Source organism: Vulpes lagopus, chromosome 7 (genome assembly GCF_018345385.1).
Source record: "Vulpes lagopus strain Blue_001 chromosome 7, ASM1834538v1, whole genome shotgun sequence".
Classification (NCBI taxonomy): domain Eukaryota; kingdom Metazoa; phylum Chordata; class Mammalia; order Carnivora; family Canidae; genus Vulpes; species Vulpes lagopus.
The window spans coordinates 23,874,189-23,895,667 of NC_054830.1; the positions used below are offsets into that span (position 1 = coordinate 23,874,189).

The window sequence follows — 21,479 nt, forward strand, 5'->3', positions numbered from 1 at the left end:
AGAAACAAATGAGAATATATGCTTGGCAAGGCAATAAAATGTTCTACAAATTTTAGTTCTCATGATCTCACTCTGTAGGCTCCAATCTAACATCTCCTACGACTGGTGGGGAAACTAAGACCCAAATCCTAGGACAAGAACACTGAGAAAGCTGTGGATTCAGATAAGCTACCAGTCCATGCTAAGGGGTTGCCATGCCTGAACAAAGGACCTGATGGTACTACTGTGCTAACCAAATCAGACATGCATGCAAAGGGGCTTGACTGAAATCATTAAGGCACCTCCAAGACACAGAGACAAAAAGAAACTAATATTGACTAAGTAACTTCCATGTGCCATGCTCTGTGTAAGACATTTCCTTTTATTTCATACTCTAGAATAATTATTCATTTCTCTTTTGGTCAATTAAAAAGATGAACTGTGAGTACATATTGAAACTATCTAACTTCTTCTATCTCCAAGGAGGAAACCTAATATATAACTGGAGAAAGACACTAATTAATAAGCAAAATTTAACATGAACTCTGGCCAAGTTGAACTTGAACTGCTCTGTTTAAAGGCACACTGGAATAAATAAAGGAACTTCAAAGCAAATGCCCTGTTTTAGCTTGAATGTTTTATTGAGCACATGGGGAGAGCTCCTTTGCCAAAAATAGGGATGTTAATGAGGAAAAATTGGTGTTTTCAGTTAGCCAGTTGGTTTCTGAGATAGGTCTGTCCATTCAGTGATAACTATATTCCACAGAAAAGACAGAATAATGATGTCTCAGAGCCTCAGAGTTTTGAGTAAAACAAAACCAGTTTTGTAAACTATCTGAGATCAACTTAATGCATCCTTTTTCAAATAGCTTCTGTGATAATACACATATATTTCCTTTCTACTAACACCAAAACCATTGAAATATAATTCTAAAAGGGGGATATGTCTACGTTTTAAGCTTTTTGCCAACTATATAAACACAGCCCTTACCTTTTCAAGTGAGGTATAAAAGCCAATGGACTCTGTACAGCATTAAAGTTTCCACCATAATCAGCTCTTCTCAGGCACCATTCTGAAAATGATTCTCCACAGTTGTAAAGATCTATTGGGTTCTCTAGGAGTACACTGTTAGTGCTGGGCTCAGAGCTAAGGCAAGTCTCCCATTTCTGTGCATATTTTCTCACAGTAATGGGTACCTGTCAGAGAGAGTCAATCTCCAATTATTTAGGTTTTAAAAGGAGAAGCCTGAGCTCACCTGCAAGTGCTGTGAGTTGTCAGCCATGCTATCTTCTCGCCTGCGGACTTCTTCCAGTAACTGGGCATTTTTCTTCTTTTCCAACTGTTGATTGTGCTTGAGGTTGGCCACCTTCTTATTCTGATCCTTCATATGCCTGACAAAAGTCAGCAGAGTGTGGTTAAATTCAACCACTGGAAGATCATATGTTATCTTAGAAATACTAAGTATAGAATATATTGATATGGATTCAGGAAAAGTTGAAACTTCAGAATATCCCATTAATTCAATCACAAGTATACATTGAGCAACCAATTAATGCCAAGTGCCAGGATGGCACTGGGGCTGCCATGGTGAATGAGATATGTATAGTCTTCACCCAACTCATGGAGCTTAAATGTCAGTGGGAGACACAGACCAGGACCAAGGAGACACAATTTAGGTTTCCTAAAGGAGAGGAAAAAAATTGAATGCTGTGAAAGATGATGATGCACATTGCATTTATGGACAGGCATGGGGTAGGAAGATGATTTTAGGCATAGTGGCCTGGAAACCGCCCTAAGGAGGTGAGACAGTGGGTAAGACTCCAAGGAGCCAGCCAAGAATTGCCAGTGGAGGTGTCCCCCAAGAGGAGGGAACAGCAAGTAGAATTCCCAAGGTAAAAAATGACCAATTACTTCCAGGAACTGGAAGGCTGCCGGAGAGGCTAGCCCAGGGCCAGAGGGAAGAGAACCCCCTCTTCCTGGGAACCTGGGACTGCAAAGGTAGGTGGGACTTAGGGAACACAAGGCCCCTGGTCTGTGACGGGGCATTTATTTTCTTCTAAGTGGTTGCTCTTATAATTATTATTATTCTTTTGGATCATGTTCCTATTCTGAGATCATAATCCATTACTTTGATTTTAAAATAACAATTACAAGGCTCCAATCAAATACATTGTCATCACTTAGCTCAAATAGAATAACACTTTGGCTAATCATCATGTTAAATAAAGCCCTGGTGCTTGCAATAAAAGTTCTTAATGAATCTATAGGATGTCAAAGTGCAAAATCATAAAGTGATCAAGTGAGAAAAAGACTAAGGACAAAGGATGGGTTAAAAGAGTGGGGGGAGGAGTGCTAGGCTTAATGTGGACTATTTCACCAGCAGCGTTTAATAAAACATTCCACAGATTTAGGCAACCATGTCCATGGCAGCTGGTATAAATCTAATCTCACACATGAGGAGGCAAAAGGGCAGTACAGAGAGGGCTTGAGAGCACTGATTCCAAAAGAGGAAGACCTCAGAGTAGAAACTTTTGGGATCCTTCCTGAATCCTCCCAGCCCCTCCAGGCATTGCTAAGTCAGTCACTATCATGGAGTCCTGCCTCCCAAAGCAAGTGAGAATCACTGCTCTCACGGAAACATGTACAAGGTAAGAATTAGATGATATGCAGCAAACATATCGAATTGAAACAATGGCTAATCAAATGGAAGCCACTCTGAAGAAGAAAAAACTTCTATTTCTAATCCTCATAAAATTATATACTCTGCTACTCCCTCTCTCTCCAAGAAAATAAAGTTCAAGAGAACTTATTAAGCTGAATGATCTTCTATCAAAAATCCTGCTGATGAAAATATTCTGAACATGTTGGTCCTGATGAAAACTTACAGTACTGGCTGAAGCAGTGATTTAACAATTCCTGGTGACACTTATTAACAGGAATGAGGTGAGAGAGAACAGCCATCTACTTGGTCAACATTTGGATTGGATAATTTTTGTCTGACATTTCCTTGATTTTACCCAATACAGTAATACACACATATAAAACTATCAAGTCTACGTGCGAATCTTCTTTTAGAAAATTACCTTTTGGTTACTACAAAGTTATTGAGAACAACTTCTCGCTTCCTAATTGAACAAGGATATAGTATTTCCAAAACTCATACTAACCAAAGGCAAGCACACTTTCCAGCTCAGAAAATAAGGTCCATGCCCAGAAATAGCATGTGATGGAGAGGTCAGTGTTATTAGTGAGATTAAGTAGAGGACATTTTTATAAAGAAATGCTTTTTATATCTTTGAAGCAGACACTTACACAGAACCAACTACTAAACATTTTTTTTTCTCCAAGCACCACTGAAAAAGAAAATAGATTATTATTGCAAATATCATTTGCATAAAGAACTCCCACAAAGTTCTTGGTGCAGTATGAACATACATAAATCTTACTTTCAGGGATACTGCAGTGTTTTTTACAATCCAAAAATTATAAAATAAACCTCCAATTCCATGCATCCCGTAAAACTTCTCTGAATTAAGAATGAGTGGCTAGGAATAATGAAAAACTGAAGTTCGGACATTGTGACAGAGGCCTATTCTCAGTATTCTCCAACCATTCCTTCAAGTGTTGCCTGACATAGGACGCATGATTGGAAAAGAAAAGCTGGGATTTGAATGGCATTGCTTAGAACTGCCAATTAGGTAGATGCAGAGCAAGGTGATGAAAATGATCATTTTGTCTTTGTACACATGAATATCAATAGATACCTAGAAAGTATACACACTCCCTTACAGGAGTGCTAGGTTTTCAAATATAATTCTAGCAGCAGAAATATATTTCCTTCTTCTAGTAAAAGCTTACTTGAAAGCCAAAAAAAGAGAAGGATTGTACTGGCAAAGGTAGGAAAGAGGTAAGGGGTAGGAGAGACAGGTAAAGAAGTCATGAAATTTAAAAATATGAGATCCCCTGATCAAGAAAAAATACCCCCACAGAAGCTCACCAGACACTTCTTGAAGGAATGGTCACTGTGATTTTTGCTAGTAATAACTTCATCTCCAAGAATAAAATCTCTGGTGATCTATCACTCCCTGCCTCTCCTCCCACTGGCAGAAGTAAACCACATGCATAAATAAAGGGGCTAACTCAGAACAGCTCTCAATGGTACTAAACTCAGGAAAGTAGAACCCCTGGGGGTGCAGAATGCAAAGCCCTCTGGCAACATGGCCTCAAAAGAGAGTATCATTGATAACCATTTCCCAAATTCCCACCCACTAGGCAACTCAGATTCTAAAGCTCTGCCAGAAAAAGACCTGCTCCATGTTCATAAATAAAGTTGACTTGGGGCAAACTTTTTTCTCCAGGAAAACAAAAATTTTAAGAAGGCTATTATGGGGGGAGGCAGATGGAGATTAGTTGGAGAGTAGAGTGGCAAGGTCAGTTTTCATCATTCAATTTAAATTGACTAGTTTCATAAAGCAAGTCATGTCACTTTTCAAAACTCAGCCATCATTAAGGAACTTCGATTAGATAAAAAAATTCCATTAGATATCAAGATCAACGATGGCATCTATATTAGGAATGAATGTCAGAGAGGACAGAATCCTGCTATTCACTAGAACAGTCTATCAAATTAAAATTAAAATTAAAATTAGAAAATGTTCCCTAATTTGCTGGTTGAGAGATTATTAGGCTTTGGGGCCTCTACAATTACATAGCTGGGAGGGAGTGTGGAGCAGGGAGTACATATGTTTCTCTAAGTGCATGTGTATATTGTATATACAGGAGAAAATCAAAACCTCTCTTTTTTTTAAATCTCAGCAGAAAAAGATGCCACTTTTTACCTATCAGCTCTCAAAAACGTTAAAAGATTCATAATCTCCATTGTGAGAGAAGGCCAGAATCTAAATCTCTTATATGCAGTCAGAAAGAATATAATTGACAAAAATTGGTTGCAAAATTATAAACCAATTTGGCAGTATCCACCAAAGTGTCCATACCTTTTGCCCAAGCAAATACACTTCTAGGAAAGTAGCCTAAAAAAATGCTTGCAGCATATGCATGAATATTTATATACAAAATTTTCACTACAGCACTATCAAAGTGAAAATTTGGTAACTGCCAAATTGCCCATCAGAAGGAGACTGGCTGAAGAAATCAACTGCATGCATACTCTGATACTACAAGCTAGCTAAGAAGATTAAGGCAAAACATGGAAAGCCCTTCAAGACATATCATTAATTGAAAAAGAAAGCAGGTAACAGAATAATATATATATGTCTGATCTTATTTATGTTAAAATATTAAAGCCTGTCCTTGCGTGGAGCCTGCTTCTCTCTCTGCCTGTGTCTCTGCCCCGCCCCCTCTGTATGACTCTCATGAATAAATAAATAAAATCTTAAAAATATATATTAAAGTCTGTTTATATATATATATATACATATATATACACACACATCCTATTGAAATGGAAACTGATGGAAACCTCACACCAGTCTGTAAACAGTGGTTACCACTGAAGAAGGGAATGAATAAGGGAAGAAGGGGGAGTTTTCATGTGATACTGTATGCATTTGTGTGTCTGTGCAAGTGAGGTATAAATATATACAAGAAAATGCACAGATATTAAGTGTAAATATCAATGATTTTTGACCAATTAAAATATAGACCATTGCCACCACCCAGGCACATGTCCCTGTCCCCTGACAGGAAGTAATTGTTAACCCAACTTTTTATCTCCATGGATTTGTTTTATCTATTCTTGCATTTCATATACATGGAATCACACAGTACATGCCCTTTTGTGTCTGATTTCTTTGACTCAGTATAAAGTTTTTGAGACTCATTTATAATTGCTCTTAAGTTCTATCTTATTGCTGAAGTCAAGTGGTATTCCATTATATGAATATACTACAGCTTGATTAGCCTGTTTTATATTTGGGCCGTTTCCAATTTTTTACTGTTAAGAATAAGGTAATGTAAGACAAAATCAGAGAGGGAGACAAGCCATAATAGGCTCTTAACTATGAGAAACAAACTAAGGGTGGGTGGAAGGGAGGTTAGATGGGGGAACAGAGTAACTGGGTGGTGGGCATTAGGAGGGCACGTGATATAATGAACACTGGGTGTTATATGCAACTGATGAATTACTAAACTCTACCTCTGAAATTAATAATATACTATATGTTAATTAAGTGAATTCAAATAAAATAAAATTAGAAAAAAGAATAAGGTTGCAATGAACATTCTTGTATCAATATTTTTATGGATATCTGTTTTCTTATATCTTGGTTAAATAACCAGATGTAGGTACAACTGGGAGTGTAAATGGTATAACCCCCATGGAAAACAATTACAGGTTATAAGAATCTTCCAGGAACCACTGAAGGATGGAAAAATGGAAAATAGTGGCATAAACTCCGGAGCCAGGCTCCTTGGGCTCTATCAGAAGTCCATCATTTTCTATCTGTATGATCATGGGCAAGTTTCTTAACTTCTCTGTACCTCACCTTCTTCATATATAAAATGGAAATGATTCTGTCTAACCCATAGGGTTATTGTGAAGAGTTGATATATTAGTACAAGTAAAATGCCTAGAATAGATTCCAGCATGTTCCCTCTCTGTTTCATTGTTAGCTCACAATATAATGTGATCATGTAGTATATAATGTTATGAATACGTATTTAGTGTCTTGCTTCCCACACCAGCAGCAGGTATTCAAAATGCCTCAAACAATGGACTTTGGAATGCATTATCAAACTCTTTGTGTCATATATTTAGCTTCCAGTATGCTTTTCTTAATAATAAGATGAGTTGCATTCCATTAGTCCATCCTAATGGAAGTGTTGCAAGAAGGTCACGACAAGCATGGGTAAGTGAGCTGGGATCCTACAGTGACCACACAAGTAGATGGGCCACACACACAACATGGAAGCTGACAATGAGTATTGCGTGCAGAATTTCCAATAATAAAGGTTTTTACTTTTAACCACTGGGATGATTCCACTTTTTTAAGGCTTGTAAATACCATTCAGTATTCCAGCATACCTATAAATTGTAGAAAGCTGCATAACTATTCTAAAGATATTTATAGCACATACAAATGTGCTAAGTGTCACAAGCATGGTATTTCTTCCTGCAAGAGAAAATATCTGGCCAGCTGTGGTTACTTGAATCCAGCTCTCCTCTCAGCAAAGAGCAATAAGTAAGGCCAAAGTCTTAGGACTTAGCTCCAACACAATTTAGGATTTACTTCTCCCTACCCCAAACTCTCTTCTAGAGCCCATATGCACTCTCCTTGCTTTCAACTGTTTATTTTCCCACCCAAGCTGGGAAAACCCAGGAAGCAAGTCACACAGCAGAAGCTAGTCACAATCAGCAAGAGAAGGGTTTGTTTTTCTTGTAGATATTCCACTCTGGTGAAGTTCTGAAGGGCTGGCTACCTTTATTCTCCACTATTCTGGCCCTGAAAAACCTCCTCCCCCTATAGAGCATCATACTAAATATAAATGGAACCCAATGGCTGAAAGTCTATGCTGAAGAGAGTAGATGAGGGCTCTTCCTATGGAACACCTCAGGGAGAAAGCCAGGTGTTCTCTGATGCCCCTTGCCCTCCTCCCAGTGCATTTGGTAGGACTGGCATGCACCCACAGGAAACTCAAAGGGAAATAGGAAAAGGCTGGCCTGTTCTTCACCCTCCTCAGGACTTTATATTCAATAGAGGGGCACCTAATAACAAGTCACTCTGCCTGGAGAGCAGACCATACACACAAGGGTCACATAACTAACAAGCCTGGCTCCCATTTACTATTCATCAAATACATTTCTTATTGCTTGGCCTTTCATCTATGTCTGGTGACCCAGAGAGCACAGACTGGTCATGTAGGTCTGAAAATGGTAGCCCAGGAATGATTATTTTTCTCATTGTTAAGCAATAAATGTATTGTAATGTTGTACATCCCCTCACTGTAGACTGGACTATATATGCTCAGGCTTCTCAGCCCATATGGTCAAAGTTGGCAGCAGGAGTTCACCACCAGAAGAACCGAAAGCGGGGTCCCTTGTCATCTCGACCTGCCTGGTAAGGATCCCCTACTGCAGTACACCATGGCTCCACCTATCCTTTGGTGCTTTGATGCCCTGCTAAAAGCTGACAATACAGAAAGGCAGATAAGGAAACAGAGTGGACAGACCCCTTCTCTCCCTCACTCCTACTACCACAACCCTCAAGTCACCATCAATTTCTGCCTGGTCCATGATACTTTTCTCTCCTCACCACGCTCCTGCTCCTGCTCTGCTGCCCGTTTTAAGCCACTCTCCACACAGCAGCAAGAATGAGTGTTTCAGAACAAGTGAATTCATGTGCTTGTTGATGTATAACTCTCCAAGAGTTTTCCATTTCCTAGAGAAGAGGGTTGTACATCTGTGGACCTCAGCAGCTGCCTCCCAAACCATTTTCACCTTTACCCCCAGAATCCAAAATCCAGTCTTCTTTCTTTCCTCTCTGTCTGCCCACCCACCCCTTTCCTCTCACAGACACTGCTCCTTCTACATGACTGACTTTGACCTTTCAGGTCTCAGCTTAAATGTCGCCTCTTCAAAGGTGGCTTTTCTGGGCATTAAATCAAACAATACCCCCTCCCTCTCACCAAAACTGCTATGGCCACATCCATGCACTTTCTCCATTGCACACACCACAACTTGTAATGATATCTTTATTTGCATTTTTGATTGATTACAGGCTATTGCACCACCAGACAGGCATTACTGCCAGAACAGGGCCCAATCTTGGAGTATTCACAAGACTGAAGGAATAACTTCTAACCACATCCTCTCTGGCCCACACTACATCACCTCCGAGTTGGGTGAGGATGCCAGCTCCAACTGGTCCCCCTAATTCATTCTCCGCAGGACAGGGGACAAAGTGTCTGGTACACAAACAGCATCATATTTCTCTGCTGCTTAGAACTTCTCACTGGATTTCCACTACCTGAGGAAAAGGCCATGCTTCTTCCCTTTACTCCTACCAGGTCTACCTCTTGCCTCTCAAAGTCTTATCTCAACCTACTCCCCACAGCCACACTGGCCTTCCATTTGCACCCTCAATACACCAAGTCCTGCCACCCTGAGGGCCCCTGCACAGTGCTTTCCTCTTCTAGAAAGCTCTTCACCACACTGCCATCTCAGCCCTTTCATCACAGACAATTCACATGCATCCCTCTTAGGACACTGTCCTAGAAGTCTTGGTTAATCTAGAAAGTTGGATCCCCATGTTATAAAAACCCAAATTATGCTGTGCTTGCAACACATTTCTGATCCTTTAATGTCCTCCTTGTTCTGCTATAAGCACCCTCTGTACAGTGATCACAACTATCTGTTCTCTAAGAATTGAGCACAATGCCTACTCCCACTATTACCAATAGATTTCTGCTGCACTGAATTTAATTCTAAAACCTTTTAGTCAAAAGGGGGATGAAACAGTCCCCCTTGTGTTGACTAGGTGTTTTGTGTGAACCCATAAATCTATTTAGGAATATGTATTTAGGGATTTACAGGAGTTAAGATTGCCCTCTTATATTTGTTTTAAGAAAGGCACTTTCTATTAAAGAAGAATTCAATCTTTTTTTTTTTTTAATTTATTTATGATAGTCACAGGGAGAGAAAGAAAGAGAGGCAGAGACATAGGCAGAGGGAGAAGCAGGCTCCATGCACTGGGAGCCCGATGTGGGATTCGATCCCCGGTCTCCAGGATCGCGCCCTGGGCCAAAGGCAGGCACCAAACCGCTGCGCCACCCAGGGATCCCAAGAATTCAATCTTATATAATGAATATGGCTTATTGTCAATGAAAAGGTACCAGTCAAAGTAAAAAGGAGTAAGACTGGATTGCTGATGAATACAACTGGGTATTACTAGCTGGTGCCAGCACAATAACAACTCAGAGTTCTCATTCCTATAAAGGTCATTTTTAATATTACACTGAATATCTATAAGATGGCACCTAAAAGAAACCCAGGATCTCTTTCCTAATTTAACTCATATTCAATAGATGGTTTTTAAAGTCTACATGGTTCACAGTAGACTGATATTTTCTCATCTATGCTGCTGAGAAAGCTTTCTGACATCTAAAAACAAGGATCAGCAAACTTCTTCTATAAAGGTATAGCCAGTAAATATCTTAGGCTTTGGGAATCATATGGCCTCTGCAGAAATTATTCAACTTTGCCTCAACTTTGTCATTGCACCATGAAAGCCTAAGCATGCTACAAAAATGTGCATGGCTGTGTTCCAATAAAACCTTATTTACATGAACAGGTGGGCAGGGCTGGATTTGGCCCATAGGCCAGATTTTCCTGAATGCTGGTCTAGACACATTCTAATACTGCTATGTAGCAATGATAACTACAGACAGCAAATGTTCACATCACATGATGTGCTCTAAGCATCTTACGCTTATTAGCTCACTTAATTCTCACAACAACCCTATAAGGAAGGTTCTTTGATTATTTTGCCTACAAATGAGGAAACTGCCAAAAGTTACAGCACAAGTGAGTGCAGAGGCAGGATTCTCAGTCTGGCTCCAGCGGCCACACCCAAGCCATTAACCTCTGTCCTGTGCCACCTAACTGTGGAGAATATTGCACAGCTCCTTCATACCCCTCTCACTTTCTCTTCTCCCAGGCTTACCTAGAAAGGTCTAGGGAACAGCAATGAAAATTCTCAGGATATAATCTCTGTAGCCCAGTCCTTTAAGGCACACCACTCCAAACTTTATAGGATGCCCTGAGCAGCAACTCAGTTGGCTATTAGAGAACTAGATACACATGAGGTAATTAGCCAAGAATATTGGCTGTCCACCAGGGGAGCCTTGGAATGGAAGGTGGGAGCTTAACAGCTTCAAACTTCATGGTGGCAGCCACAGTTACTGAAATGAAGATCCAGCTATGAAGCAGAACACAAAACCAACAAGGACGCCATGCAATTTCCCTATTAATTTCCGTTCTCTGAACCCGTTAACCTCAATGTGACCACTTTTTGAACAAATTATGTGGTTTTATGGGTGAATCTACACGGAGAAATATTTAACGTATTTCATATCCTGGAACTTCACTGCATCATAATGAGTTTGGCTCTTCTTCCTGTACAGACAGATTTAATCACAAAGGACTTGGAGATGATAAAATAAGTGAAGATAAAAATAAGTAGACACTCAACAAAAAGGGAAAGTAAGAGAAAAACAAAAGGGCAAGAGCAGGTAACAGATCTTAGGACAGAACTTCTAAAAATGTGGGGGCAAACCCAAGGCAGGGCTAAGACATAAGATTAAAACTGCTGCCCTGTTTCCACCTCATATCTTCTCCTTGCACATCATTTACTTCTTCCCAAGTAAAAAAAAAAAAAAAAAAGAATCTAAACACTTTAAAAACAAAACATTCTAATAATTGCCACAATTCCAGGGAGTATTATATTCTTCTAAAAGCCTACGACTCCACTGTTAGACATAGGCACATTAGGGCCAATTTGGTAGGGTGTCAGTTGTATTTACAGTTTGGGGTAATATAAAAACATATGGAAACTGTGAAAATTGACCCCTGGGGGGCTAATGTTGGAGGAAACCAACATTCCACAGTCTGGCCAGAGGTTGGGGGCGATTTGCCCAGACAATATACAGCCAAAGCAACCTATGAGCACAGGGGCACTTGGTGTATGCAAGACCTATTTTTATTGCATCCAATCTGGAATTGGTCTGCAGCAGTCCAGACGTAAAACAAAGCAGAGGTCTAAGAAGATAAAAATCTTATATGCTGATTTTCCAAATTAAAGTACAGAAATAGTGTGTCAGAGTCTATATGATTTCTTATCAAAAATCAATGTTAAAATATTGCTAAATAATAAAACATCTTCTACCTTTCAATATTACATTAAGTGTCAGGCACCATGCTAAAGCACTATAAATATATAGCCTCAGTTAAACAAAACAACATCCTTACATGGAGACTAATTTTATCCCCATTCCACAGATGAAGAAACTGAGGCTTAGAGAGGTTAACATCATACATCATACAGTTAAGCAGAAGACCCAGAATTTGGCGTCATTTCTATGACGCCAAAGCTCATTGGCTTATCTATTATGTCATATGGAAACAATATAATATTGTACATTATTATAAGATCTTTGCCACAAAAGTAAATGGAACATTCTAGCCAGACATTGGCATTCTTTTTTGAGAGTTAACAATCTTTTTTCTCTTAGAGGGAAGCAAAGCACTAACACATCAATAAGTAAGTTATATTCTCTTTAGAATCTGGTCCAAGGTGTGGCTTATCAGACCATCCCCAAAATAATTCAGACTAATACTGAACAGTTTTGCATTGCTGCACAGCAACATAACACAAACTTAGTAGCCTAGAACAACACTCATTTATTATCTTACAGCTTCTTTGAGTCAAAAACCCAGGCACAGCTTGGTTGGTCCCTGTGATCCCAGCTTTGCCAGGCTGAAATCAAGATGTTAACCAGACTGCATTTCTTATCCATTGGCCTAACGGGGGAAGAATGTGCTTCCAGGCTCATTCAGGTTGTTGGAAGAATTCCTTGCCTTGCAGCTGAATGAATGAGGTTCCTAGATTTTTACCAGCTATTGGCTGGAGCTGGAGACTGCTTTCAGGTTCTGGAGGCTGCTCATAGTTCCTTGCCATGTGGCCCTCTCCATTGGCAGCTCATCATATGGCTATTTGATTCCTCAAGGCCAGCAGGAAAAATCTCTCCCCAGTCTCCTAAGATTGAGTATTATACAATGCAATCATGGGTGTGCCACAACTACCTTTGCCCTGTGACACACTCTGTTTGAGGGAGTGGCACCTATCACCTTAGCCACATTCTATTGGCCAGATTCAAGTCATGCCCACATTCAAGTGGAGGGAACTATACAATGGAGTGAAAACCAGGGAGCAGAACAAAGACGGAATTAATTTTTATTATTTAAAATTTTTAAACCTTTATTTTATTTTGTTTGTCTTTATCTTTCAAAAATACTTCACAATACTGTCCATTTCAAACTGTTTATCTTGGTATCTACCTAACAGACCTCATTTTTCCATTTCTCAAACTTCTTCCAAACCATTTTCACCAGTGCAAACTAAGGCATTTGGAAGGCATAACTTATGGCCAATGAGGGGTTATGGAAATTTATGCATCCTTACGCTTTCCCAAGTATTTATCCCCATGACAACACACTGCAAAAATAAATGCCTGTTCTTTCCACTCTTCTTCTCATAACTCAAATCTCTTCTAACTCTTAGTTAAATGACAATGAATAAAACAGAATCAGTAGTGGGAGGTGGATAAAATGAAAATCAGTGAAGGATAACAAAGTGGCAGAATTATTGGCAAAGAGGATATAAGCCACTTGCCCCAATTATATGAGAAGACCGAACAAACCACTTCCCCCACACAATTGCCTCGAAACAATTAACCACTTTCAAAGTCTATTACTGTGATGCCACCTGTTTCAGTCCCACTTGGTGATATTTGCCTGACTCACTGGTTTACAATACTATTCTGGCAGCACTAGCTCTGGGAGATGCGGTTAATTGTTGCAAAAACAAAAACAAACAAACAAGAAAGGGTTAGGATCATATAAGTCTTGTGGACATAGAAAAAAAATGTGAACATGTTTCTTATACTGCAGAACTTTCCAGGGCCTTTACTATTGTGAAGTTCATTGTGAATCTCTAAAAATGGACATGATAGGATGTGTTCATTAAATTTATTTGACCCAAACCCTTCCCCCGCCCAAGAATCATCCCACTGAATTATTGTTCTGAGATATAAAGTCCAAGGAATAATAGTATTAATCAGAGTTACTCAAATTTCAGTTGTTAGTACATCACCTCAATGATTTTTGCTATACCATGCACTACCTGTGCTACTGAATATTTTTCTTTAAATATTTTTACTATACATATCTTTTAGCCTTAGATTCTTTCTAAGCAAGAATTAATGAAATCATGTTTATATTTGATCTTCAAGTTATGGATGTTCTAATACAAAAAAGCATCATTAATAAAATACATAAGTGTTCTTCTAAACCACCCAAAAGCATCCTAATTTTTAAACACATAACTAACAAAAACAAAGATTCCTGGATACCACCAAAGTCTTGAGTAGAAATGACAGAGACAGCATTTAAGAACAAGAAGGAACAAGAGCTGAGTCCCCATCTTCCATGTATGCCTGATGAGATAATTGCTCAGAGCAGTTCAGTGACTTGCACACAAAAACTCAGCTGGTGTGTCTAAAACTCTGGGCATCAAGGGGAAGTGCCAGGCAAGCTATGAGGTACAAGCAGTTATCTCTGAATGCCACTGAGTCCCCAAATTTCATCAATTAGAGCTGCTTAAAATGTCTCCTTTTGTTCAGTACTAAATAAAGTCACCTGGGGCACCTGCATGGCTCAGTGGTTTGAGTGTCTGCTTTTGGCTCAGGTCGTGATCCCAGGGTCCTGGGATTGAGTCCAGCATCAGGCTCCTTACAGGGAGCCTGCTTCTCCCTCTGTCTATACCTTTGCCTCTCTCTGTGTGTCTTTCATGAATGAATAAATAAAATCTTAAAAAAAAAGTCACCCTTTCTGCCATAGATCAGTGACTTCATTATTCCCAGGGAGGTAAAGACCACTGACCTTCACTCTCTCCTTGAGAAATTTCAGTCCTGACCAACCTGAGGATTCTCCTTATAAACAGAACAACATCCTTCCTTTGCTTTTCGCCAATGGGCCATCCAAGCCAAATCAGGACAGCCCTGAATCAGCTCTTGGTTTCAGGCTAGAAACAAAAGTAACAGTTGGACAAAATGAGCTTAAGAGTCATGACTTGGAGCCTGTTTGCATGGGTTCAAACCTCAGATCAACCATTTCTTCCCTGAAGGATGTGAGACGGGTGAATTAATTTTTTTATATCGGTTTCCTTATCTGTGCAATAGGATATAAATAGTAAAACAATGCTTATTAAAAGGAGAAATAAATGAGATAATACAAGAAGATTTTAATGATAAGGAAAAAAATAATAAGGGTAGTGGCTTCTGCCCTCCATGAATCCAGGCTGGATCACCGTGGGGACAAAAATCCTTTACTCAATGACAAATGGGGAAAGCTAAGAAAGAAGACTTTTATGCCCTCAACATCACATTCCAGGACTCCCAAAATGTCATGAAGATGGCACCTATGTGAGGTCCTGGGTTATCTAAGCTCCACAGTTAAAAGCTCAAACCTTAGGAGGCAATGTGATAGGCTGATTGAGGTTTCTGAAGATGATATCTGGATCACATGTCTGCCTCTGTCTCTGCCTCCACTGGTTGTGTAGCCTCCAATCTGAGGTCTGATCTAAGTGGCTTTGAAAGCAATAAAGACATAAAGATGGGGCATCTCTTATTCTCCTGGGTTTGTGGAGCAGGACTTAGATCTGCTATGTAAGTTATGAAAACTTGCAGCCACCTCCCAATCATAAGATATATTTGGGCAGCTTTTATCCTTCTTGTGAATCAATGCATTCCTGTTCTCTTGATCAAGAAGATCAAGACCTTTTCTTGATCTTCTACTTCAGGACAGTTACTCAAAGCAAAACAGAGAATACCAAGAGTCAGCATAGACATCTGTCCATTTCAGGAAGATTCAGAAAAATACAGTGAGCTCCCAGGCCTCCTCCAAAGCCTATCTGTAGACTCCTGACACCTCTCATGTTTCCCTCTTCCTGACCCAGCCTATTTCCTCAAAGGACCCAGGCTTCTACACTGGAGTCATGATAGGTTCTTTACCTGAAGGGATGCAGCAAAATCCTAAGCATCCACCGGAGTTTTTTCATGCCCTACTTTTCACCTGGATGGCCATGCTTCTGGAGCTTCCAAGGGCAGGGTGGCCCAACTTTGAGGAATTATTCCACCCAAAATCCACAGAGCAGCCACCAGGACTGAGGTTCATAAGCAGGAATGCTATAGAAGGTAGAATTTTTATCAGCATCTCTCTGGACTAGACAATGTACATGTTTATTCCTCAGGACCACTGTATGGTATAGGTGTTGTTATCCCCATTATAGACTCGAAAGATGAGGATGAGCAAGCAAGCGACTTGCTTAGAGGTACCTCCTGCACTTAGGAGGAAGCAGAGCCGGGTTCTATCTGAACCTGTTAGACTCCACAACTCAGGCCATTTTCCTAACCTATCATTGCTATTCTTGGATTTACCGCACTTGCTAATTTCTTATCGGAGCTAACCAGGATAATCCTCCCACCAAGACAAGAACGAAAACAAAAACAACTCTACTATTATTTGGCTCTAAGGTTGTTTTCCCAAAGCTATGTTACCACAACTCCTGATCAGTGGCCCCAAACAACTTCTCTTCTTCTCACCAGAGAAAACTCAGCAAATATTCTGTTTCTTACATAAGAAGATACACACACAGACATACAAATATACATACACACGCATACATACATATATATACACACACATATATTTAGTTCACACACATATATTACTCATCTTAATTACACACAAAACATAAATATACACATAAATATTTATATTTCTTTCACACACACACACACACACACACACACACACACACACCTAAGCAGTGCCTGTGAGCACATCTCTCCTTTAGGCAAAGGCTCTATCCATTGTATAAAATAGACAGCACAGGAGACCAAAAATCATCTGAGACTCTGTGAAGACAGACAGACAGACAAGAGGAAGCCTGCTCTCACATTCCTCACACAGAATTCAAGGAAACCATTTACCCAGTGAATAGCTGAGGTTTGGGGAATAGTGGAAGTTGTATAAAGTTCCTACAGGATGATGATGAATGACTCTATTAAATGTAGCCATCATGTAATTTAGAAATGAGAAACAATTTAAACTTACATCGTATAGACTAATTCTCCTACACTACTAGGTGATAACTCATATTAAATGTTTTTTTCATTTTTATGAGAAAAATATCAGTATTAATTAGATGAATATGATAAATATTTGAGATTCAAGAGAAAACAGAAGAAAAGAAATTCATGTGCAAAAACTGAATGCTTGCTCTATTCGTGTCTCAAACTCATTTTTCATTTTAGGCAATGCTTCCTATTACTAGTATGCTCATTTGCTAGTATAAATACTAAATTCCTTCTGGTTGCATCTGATAAAATGAGAACTCTTCATCATCCAAAGAAGAAATAGGAAGCAAGAAAGATTTTTCCCCTTTCCCAACTGAAGAAACTGAAAACGACTATAAATTTAATATATCCAAGTCCAGCCCATGAGAAAAGCAACATCCTATTAAAAAATAATGTGTCAAATTCTTACTAAATTTTGGTACCATTGAAGCCAAGTCCTATGTTACTTGCATCTTTAATTAAATTATTTTCTTTCCATTTGATCTTTTTTTGTAAATTACATTTTAATTTGGATCTTCTAGAAAACCAGACTATTTGACTACTTGCTTATGTCTTGAATGTAGAAAGGAAATAAAGAACTCTAGTTTTCCTAGCTGTTGGAATTTAATTTCTATATTGTTGTTTGGTAGAAACTGATTAAAAGAAAAGTGCTGGCAACACCTGGACACATGATGGTTTAAAAAAAAAAATCACAAGTTTCTCACTGGCTGAAATGTTGGGAATGGAATATTTTATGATACAGATTTACAAATCTCTATGAACTGGAAGCATTTCCTGGGCAATTAATCAAGGGGAACTTTTATGTAAAAACACATCTCGATTGAGCTATTCACAAATGATCCCACAAGCTGCAGTGACTAATTGTAAGTCTCAGACCTGGGCAGTTTGCTGAAATGCTTTTCTTCAGGCCATTAAAAATACCATGACAACATACAAATTCAACAAGAAGAATAAACTAACTACGGAAAGTTACAATTACAGAAAGGAATTATTCCAAGTATGTGACCCTTGCACAAAAAAATGATGCACGTTTATTTGATACCACAGACTCTCCTCTATTTTTTCCCTTTGATAGGTCTGTTGTAATTCCCCCTAACATTAATGAGAGATATGTGCTAAAAATGAATAGCTGCTAACTCTAGCCATCTGTGCATTCCTGGTACAAATAAAATTGAATGTCATCACTACCCTATTGGATTTCTCGGTAATGCTCTTTGCTGATAAGAACTTTGAAAAAATACCAGTGGCTTTTTTTCCTTTTCTTACTCATACAAAGCATGCCCATTCCCCTTGCTACATAAAGGAATCTATTCTACTCTGAATCCAGGCAGCCACTGAGAGGTGGGGTGAGATAAATCCCTGCTTATCAAGATAACTGTTTCCCCACTCGGTATAAATGGAGACAAAGTATAGCCAGACTCAAATGATTAAAATGGCCAAATTCTTAGCAGGTTAACTCATTACTTTTCATCCTTCTCTTGCCAGCCCTGAAAGCTAAGTAGCTGTCTTAACAGCCTGCAGCAATCACTTCCAAACAACTCTCTTGCCCTACAGCTATGCTAAAACGGAGTTAATTCATTTTCCCTTTATGAATTACTGGCTGTCAAGAATTTGAGAAAGGTCCCAGGCTTTAATGGAGACCTCTGAAAAGAGAAACCGTGTGCTGGAGAACCCAAGAAGGTACGCGAGGGAGCCAGAAAAGCAGGAAGATTGCAGAGGCCCTGGTCAGGAACTGGAATACACACACATATATGTATGTATCAGAAGAGGGGCTCAAGGGATCATCTCCAAACACAGCCAAGTTATCCTCCGTGAGAACCGGGAGCATACAGTACTATAGGCCAGGCAGCTACAGCATCACTTCCCAGAGCAGCCAGCCAGTTGATCCTCAACAAGCCAAACCTTGTTAAGGGCCCCTTCATCCACCCTTCTGAGAGGTGTGTGTTAAATCTTGCTCCAGAAGACCCAAGGGTCTAATGATCAGGTGGGTCACTTCTTCCTCTCAAGCTGTACAGAAGGTACTTGGGATCCTCTCATGGATTTGATCATTAGATCTAGTTTTATATGACATATGATGACAGAACTGCTAAGAATATTTATTAGCTTGGCTAACAACTAAAGAAAAAAATGGTAATCACAGCTCTCTGGAGAGGCTTTTTAAATTTCATTTTACGGCACTATAAAATGAGGCCATACCCTAAGCATTTAAATGGGCAAATTATTTGGTTGGAAGTGGCTCAAATTTTGAAGTTCAGTCATATCAAAAGACAAAAGGTAAGAGAACATTCAAGGTAAAGTCCATTTCTAAGGTAGCTAAGATATCACCGAAAGAGAATAAGCATCCATTTGATACAAGTGACCATGTCTGTGTTCAAAGAATACAGTGTATATGTTTAGTGTCAAGATTGTACACTTTGAAAATAGTACAAATCCATGTACTTTTCCTAAAGGCATAATTTTGTTAAATCTATCACCCTTCCAACTTACTAAAAAATATTGACTGTGTGTTTTTAATGGAATACAGCAAATGCAAGTGTAAAATTACTTGTACACAAGAGAATATAAGAAATCATATGTCTAATAAAGACCTAGTATCCATAATATACAATAGCTCTTACAACTCAACAATATAAAAACTAATAACACAATTAAAAATGGGCGAAGATTCTGAATAGACATTTCTCCAAGGAGGATACGCAAATGGCCAATCAGCACATGAAAAGATGTTTATCATCACTTAGTCACCAGGGAAATGCAAATCAAAACCATACTGAGATACCACTTCATATTCCTAGGATGGCTATGATCAAAATGACAGGCAATAACAAACGTTGGTGAGAATGTAGAGAAAATGGAACTATTACCTGGTACTGGTGCTATAAAATAGCACACCACTATGAAAAACAATTGGGTAGTTCCTCCAGAATTTAAACAGAATTACCATATGATATGGCAATTTCACTCCTAGGCATATACCCAAGAGAATAAAAATAAATATTCAAACAACAATTTGCACATGAATGTTCACATCAGCATTGTTGAAAATAGCTAAAAAGCACAAATAGCCCAAAAGTTGATCAACTAATAAATGTATAAACAAAATATGGTATACTCACAAAATGGAATATTATTCAGCAATAAAAAGGAATGAAATACTGACACATGCTACAACATGAATGAACCCAAATATATCATGCTAAGTGAAAGAATCCAATCACAAAAGACCACATATTATACAATCCCATTTATATGAAATGTCCCAAATATCCAAATCCATAGAGAAAGTAGATTGGGGGCTGGAATAAGGGGAATGATTGGAGAAATGAGTGTGAGTGCTAATAGGCATGGTGTTTCTTTCTGGGGTGATTAAAATTTAATTCTGGAATTAGTGGTGATGGTTACACAATCTTATAAAAACACCAACAACAATTAAATTATACTCTATAAAAGGTATGTTATTATATATGAATATCTTAATTTTAAAAATTATACATGCTAGTAATAAAAAAATCAAACAACACAAAAGAGTTTATAATAAGAAAGGCTATATTCCCCCTCCACCTCTGCAATAACCACTCCCACGGTTCAGTGTTTTTTGTCAATCTTTCCAGAGATTTTTTTTGCCCTTTTTACAAGGTTGTTGTGGGGATTAGAAAAAATATTTCACACCAGTGTTTTCTGCACAGAGCTTGTCTCGTGGAAACTGCTTAATGAATGGTAGCAAAGTTTTCTAATTCCTTAGAAATTTAGAACTACCTAAATTAAAAGCATAAAGGGTCTTTAGAAAGGCCTTGTGTGCTTCTACACTTTACAAAACTTTGTTGATTGATAAAAAACAATCTACAAATAACACAATGTAGAGAAGTTGAGGAAAGCTATGTTAATCATTCTACCCAAAATATCTTCATTTGAGAGGACTGAACAAAAGTAAAATGTCTATGAGATGAGATGGTAAACCAAACAAAGTGGCAAGCAACAAACAGAAAAGAAATCCCACTCTCTCTAGAGCTCTAAGAACTGAGAAGCTAACACAGATCCTTTCTATCAGGCATACAAAGTTGTTGAAGCTTAAAAGTCTAAAGTTTAAAAGTTTAAAACAAAACAAAAAACCCACTCAAGTTCTGTAGGAGGAAGACACTACATTTTGATGGCATGATACCTACCCTTTGACCTAACTATAATGATGAGGAAGAAACGATTCCATTGTATGATGACTGCCTGGACAAGTGCACTAGTACATGGGTTTGAATTCTCAATCTCTATTATGTGCTGCCAACCCTCTCACAAGCCTCAGACAAGATCAAGGGAGATACAGATACTGTGCTACAGTGAAGACCATCTCTCTATCAGAGAGTTGTTTTGTTTGTGCTGGTTTTTTTAATTTATTCCAAAAGGAAAGTTCTCATTTATCACAAAAAAAGGCCTTCATTTCTTTTCAGCTTTTATGCTGCTGGGATTCTCCGATCACACTGTGTGGGGCCATGAAGAACTGTCCCAAGAATGATTCCTGGAAGAAGCAGAAAACCCCTCCTGGAAATATATCTTTTCTCTTGGCTGTTTCCCCAGA

At 38.8% G+C, this 21,479-nt stretch overlaps 1 protein-coding gene across 1 annotated transcript in view; it reads right to left on the minus strand.

The window, feature by feature from the left end:
- Positions 1-21,479, minus strand: part of ERC2 (ELKS/RAB6-interacting/CAST family member 2) — a 907,564-nt gene that overhangs the window by 417,264 nt on the left and 468,821 nt on the right. Inside the window, exon 13 of the mRNA XM_041762409.1 lies at positions 1,236-1,371. Coding sequence (XP_041618343.1) covers positions 1,236-1,371 — 136 coding nt within the window. The remainder of the gene's footprint in view (positions 1-1,235; positions 1,372-21,479) is intronic.